At 39.2% G+C, this 4,497-nt stretch overlaps 1 protein-coding gene across 1 annotated transcript in view; it reads left to right on the forward strand.

Annotated features, from left to right (window-relative positions):
* Positions 1-4,497, forward strand: part of HELRODRAFT_106408 (hypothetical protein) — a gene marked incomplete at its 5' end in the record, with an annotated part of 23,191 nt that overhangs the window by 17,174 nt on the left and 1,520 nt on the right. The window contains 8 exons of the mRNA XM_009021138.1: positions 746-796; positions 969-1,055; positions 1,429-1,494; positions 1,618-1,734; positions 1,842-1,962; positions 2,406-2,478; positions 3,380-3,479; positions 4,036-4,104. Of these exons, the coding sequence (XP_009019386.1) occupies positions 746-796; positions 969-1,055; positions 1,429-1,494; positions 1,618-1,734; positions 1,842-1,962; positions 2,406-2,478; positions 3,380-3,479; positions 4,036-4,104 (684 nt within the window). The remainder of the gene's footprint in view (positions 1-745; positions 797-968; positions 1,056-1,428; positions 1,495-1,617; positions 1,735-1,841; positions 1,963-2,405; positions 2,479-3,379; positions 3,480-4,035; positions 4,105-4,497) is intronic.

Genomic DNA, 4,497 nt, shown 5'->3' on the forward strand with positions numbered 1-4,497 from the left:
CTAGAGTTCGTGTAGGATGGATGAAATTTAGGGAACTGGGTGGGGTATTGTGTGGAAAGAAATGGTCAGTGAAGATGAAAGGGAGGGTATATAAAGCATGTGTGAGAGCAGCGATGGTATATGGTGGTGAAACTTGGGTGTTGAGGAGAGAGAAGGAAAGTGTACTGCAGAGGGCTGAAAGAGCTATGGTGAGGATGATGTGTGGGGTTAAAGTGAAGGATAGGAGGAGTAGTACAGAGCTGATGTCAATGATGGGACTGAATGAGGACATTGTGACATTGATAAGAAGATCGAGATTGCGGTGGTATGGACATGTGTTGAGAAGGGATGAAAGGGTCGGGATTAGGCGAGTGTTGGAGTTCGAGGTTGAAGGAATGGTAGGAAGGGGTCGTCCGCGATTGGGATGGAGAGAGCAGGTGGAGAAGGACAGGGTGAAAGCGGGGTTGCGTGATACTGAGGCGATTGACAGATGTGGATGGCGTCGAGGGGTATTTCGGTTTCATCATAGGTAGCCAAACGGCAACCCCCGATCTAGGGGAAAATGTCGTCTAAACGTGTGTTGTTTGTTGTTAGAAAATGTACGTTTTAAACTAACTTTTGCTTTCTTTATAGATGCGTGTGCGTGTTTGTGTGTGGTGCGCGCGCGCGCGCGTGTGTGTGTGGTGCTTGCGTGCGCGCGCGTGTGTGTATGTGCCATGTTTTTCTTTTTTAATGGTGAATTAGCTTTAAATTTATTTTTTTGAAGGATGTTGCCAGGCTGGTAAAAGGCAGGATGGAAAGAACTTTCCTAGGAGAAGTAAGAATTTTTTTAATTTTACATGTTTTGTTTGCAATAGTAAAAAAGTAAATACAAGTTTTATTATATAAATTATTAAGTTAGCTTCTTGTTTATTGATTGCTTGCAAGTTGGAAAAAAGTTTTAGTTTGAATTTGCACACAAAAAAGGGAATGTTTTAACTATTTCTTAGATCACAGAGTACTTCCAAGAAGTCGTCCTACCAGATGACAATTTCATTCTCATCAAGCTGGAACTGAACAGGATCAAACTACTCAGGGTATCATCATCCTATCATCTCCTATCATCATCCTATCATCTCCTATCATCATCCTATCATCATCCTATCAGCATCCTATCATAATCATCTTTATTATCACTTTCTCAAATAGAAGTGTAGTGCTCTAGCTTAATTGATGTAAAGCATGATCACGAGTAGTCTTTCGTTCTAGGTTGACGAGTGAGGCAGCTCAGACAATGGCCTTATTTATTTATTTTCATTATTTGGCAAGGCATTGAACTCTCCTTCTGAGATAGAATAGCCATGTTTGGCGTTCGTGAGACCAGAATACATGCGACTTAGTGTTTCGTAGTGATTAAAAAGTTGTGTTGACCTAATGCAGCATAATTTCATCATTTCATCATTTTCTCAGCTGGAAGTGAATGTTGACTCGGTCAAGAAATCCATTCTGCTGTCCAAGTTAAAAGTCAAGATGCAGGTGTGTTTTTGATGCTTTTTTCGATGTTAATAAACTTTCCGAGTTATAATTTGTTGGTTATCACACATTCGTCACCACATTCGTCACCACATTCATCACCACATTCATCATTTGGTCGTGAAGGACATTGAGATCCATGGCGACTCCATTATCATTGTGCGACCTCCAAGATCGAACAAAAGTTCCTCCTACTACGTCTTACAAAAGCTGATTGAAGGTCTTCCTCGCGTTGTTGTTAAGGTTGTTTGTGTCTGGTGTTGTTGTTATTGCTGTTGTTGTTGTTGTTGTTGTTGTTGTTGTTGTTTGTACTTCCTATTAATGGACGTCTCCTATATTTTGTTTTGCAGGGCTTGTCTTCAGTGAAGCGAGCTGTCATGCAGATACTGGACAAGAAAGGACCAAACGGAGAAAATTCTTACGAATTGGTTGTTGAGGGTACAAATCTTCAGTCCATCATTGGAATACCTGGTGAGTTGGCTGTTGAGATGTGTGACGGAGTGCGTGTAGGGGTTGAGTGTGGTGGTGGTGGTGAGTGGTTCTATAGAGGTGTATGGTGATTGCGTGGGGGTATGTATTTCGATGGGGTTTAGTGATGACGCGTATTGTTAGTCTCGTGGCAGGTGTCTGGTGGTGGTGGGCTGTGCGGGTCAATAGGGGTGTATGGGGGGTAGGTTGCTGTTATGGAAACTTGTTCGTTTTTTAGGTAGACTTTTTTCTGAACGTGCTTCAACAACATTCATCTTCATGTATTTGTTAGGCAAAATTAAAAAAGAAATTGATGGATGGATTGGATGGATGGATAGATGGATAGATAGATGGATAGATAGATAGATAGATAAATGGATGGATGGATGGATGGATGGATAGACGTACACATGCATATCATACATAAAATGACGTGTAATTTACAGGTATTGTGGGCACGAAAGTGATGTCCAACAACATCATGGAGGTTAAACAAACCTTTGGAATCGAGGCTGCCAGGTCTGCTTTTTCAATTCTCTTCTGAATATATAATAATTTTTCATGAAACGACATGCAGACTTTTGGGTTTCAAATTAATAATCCAAATAATAATAAAAATTCTTCTTTTTCGTGCCTCATCCTTTCATTACATTGGCGACCATCGAATTCCACAAAGCCCGATATTTGACACTTTGTGGTGGTTGAAATGTGGTGATACTCAACAAGTGACACAAGGACTTCACGAATGTTATTCATTGTTGACCGCGATCTCTTCTCCCTGCAATCCTTCCAGTAGTTGTTAGATTTTCCATTCTTTCCTTCCGCATGATGTGACCAAAAAACTTCAACTTCCCCTGTCGGATTATCTGTAGTAATTTTCTCTTTTTATAACCGGACTGTTTTAATACATCCTTATTCGAAGTATGAGAGAAAGGTCCAACTAATTTTCATACAGGACTCAGAGCCATAAGGTGGCACAGAAAAATGTAACACCCTAACGGTTTTAATTTTGTTGATATTCTGATTTTGCTGTTAGTGAGGATGTTTTTCATTTTAGAATATGCATCTTTGGCCATAGCTACCCTTCGTTTGATATCCACATGACATTTACAACCTAAGGTAATCAGACTTCTGAAATAATAATTGAAGCTGTTGACTTGTTTCACCTGTTTACCATTAATGATTATGGGACAGATCGAGGGCGGTTTTGCTTTTACTGATAACCATACACTCTGCTTTGTTGACGTTAATTTGCAAGCCTTTCCTTTCATATTCAAAAACCAGTTTGGAAACAATTGTCTGCAGTTTTCCATCGATTAAATAATCACAAAATAAAAATTTTATAATAATTAATAAATAAATAAATAATTTTGATTATAAATTGTTATTACGATTGTACTGGTTGTATGACAACGAACAGAGCAACGATCATAGAGGAGATGATGAAGACGATGGGCAGTCATGGCATCAGTTTGGACGTTAGGCACATCACACTCCTCGCTGATATCATGTGTAACAGAGTCAGTCCTTTCACTCATTCACTCACACCTTCACTCCTTCATTCATCTTCTCATTCACTCATTCATTCATCCATTCATTCATTCACCCATTCGTTTTTCAAGGATTAATTGGTCGATTTTATTGATAGTTGTTTTGTAATTTTTATTCATTTGATAAACTTGGTAGTCATCTCACGTATAGTTGGTTGGTTCGGTTGGTTTATATGATTAATTGGTTGATTGATTGATTTATTTATATGATTGATTGATTGATCGATTGATCGACTGATAGCCGATTGATTAGTCGAAATAATTATTGCCAGATTAATACATTTTTTTAAATAAACTAAGTTACATCACTATTCTAAAAACATTAGTAACGTAATTTAAGTTAACAGTGTAATGAATATGATCACAATAATGATACAATTACATCAGTAATGCAGTGAACGTAAAAACTTTTTTTTTGAAGGATGACCATAGTAACATTAATAATGTAATTACATCAATAAGGCAATGAATATAGTCACATTAATGATTTAATTGCATTAATATTGTCATGAAATTAACTATCCAGGGAGATGTTCTCGGAATAAACAGAGGTGGAATGGCTAAGATGAGGGAAAGCGTTCTCATGTTGGCTTCTGTAAGTGGTGATGCTGATGGTGGTGGTGGTAGTGGAGATGACGGTGGTGGTAGTGGTGATGATGGCGGTGGTAGTGGTGATGATGGCGGTAGTAGAGATGATGGTGGTAGCGGTAATGATAGTAGTAGTGGTGATGATGGTGGTTGTGGTGATGAACTTGGTAATGGTGATGACGGTGGTAATGGTGATGATGGTGGTAGTAGTGGTGATAATGGTTGGGGTAGTGGTGATGTTGGTGGTGGTAGTGGTGATGATGGTGGTAGTGGTGATGAAGGTGGTAGTGGTGGTGGTTAGTGTCTTGTGGTGGTGGTACTAGCAGTGATGAGTATCATGGTTACCATGTGATGGTGGTGGTGGTGAGTATCATGATTGTCGTGATGGTTCAAGCATAAC

This window comes from Helobdella robusta, assembly GCF_000326865.2.
Source record: "Helobdella robusta unplaced genomic scaffold HELROscaffold_3, whole genome shotgun sequence".
NCBI classification, from domain to species: Eukaryota; Metazoa; Annelida; class Clitellata; order Rhynchobdellida; family Glossiphoniidae; genus Helobdella; species Helobdella robusta.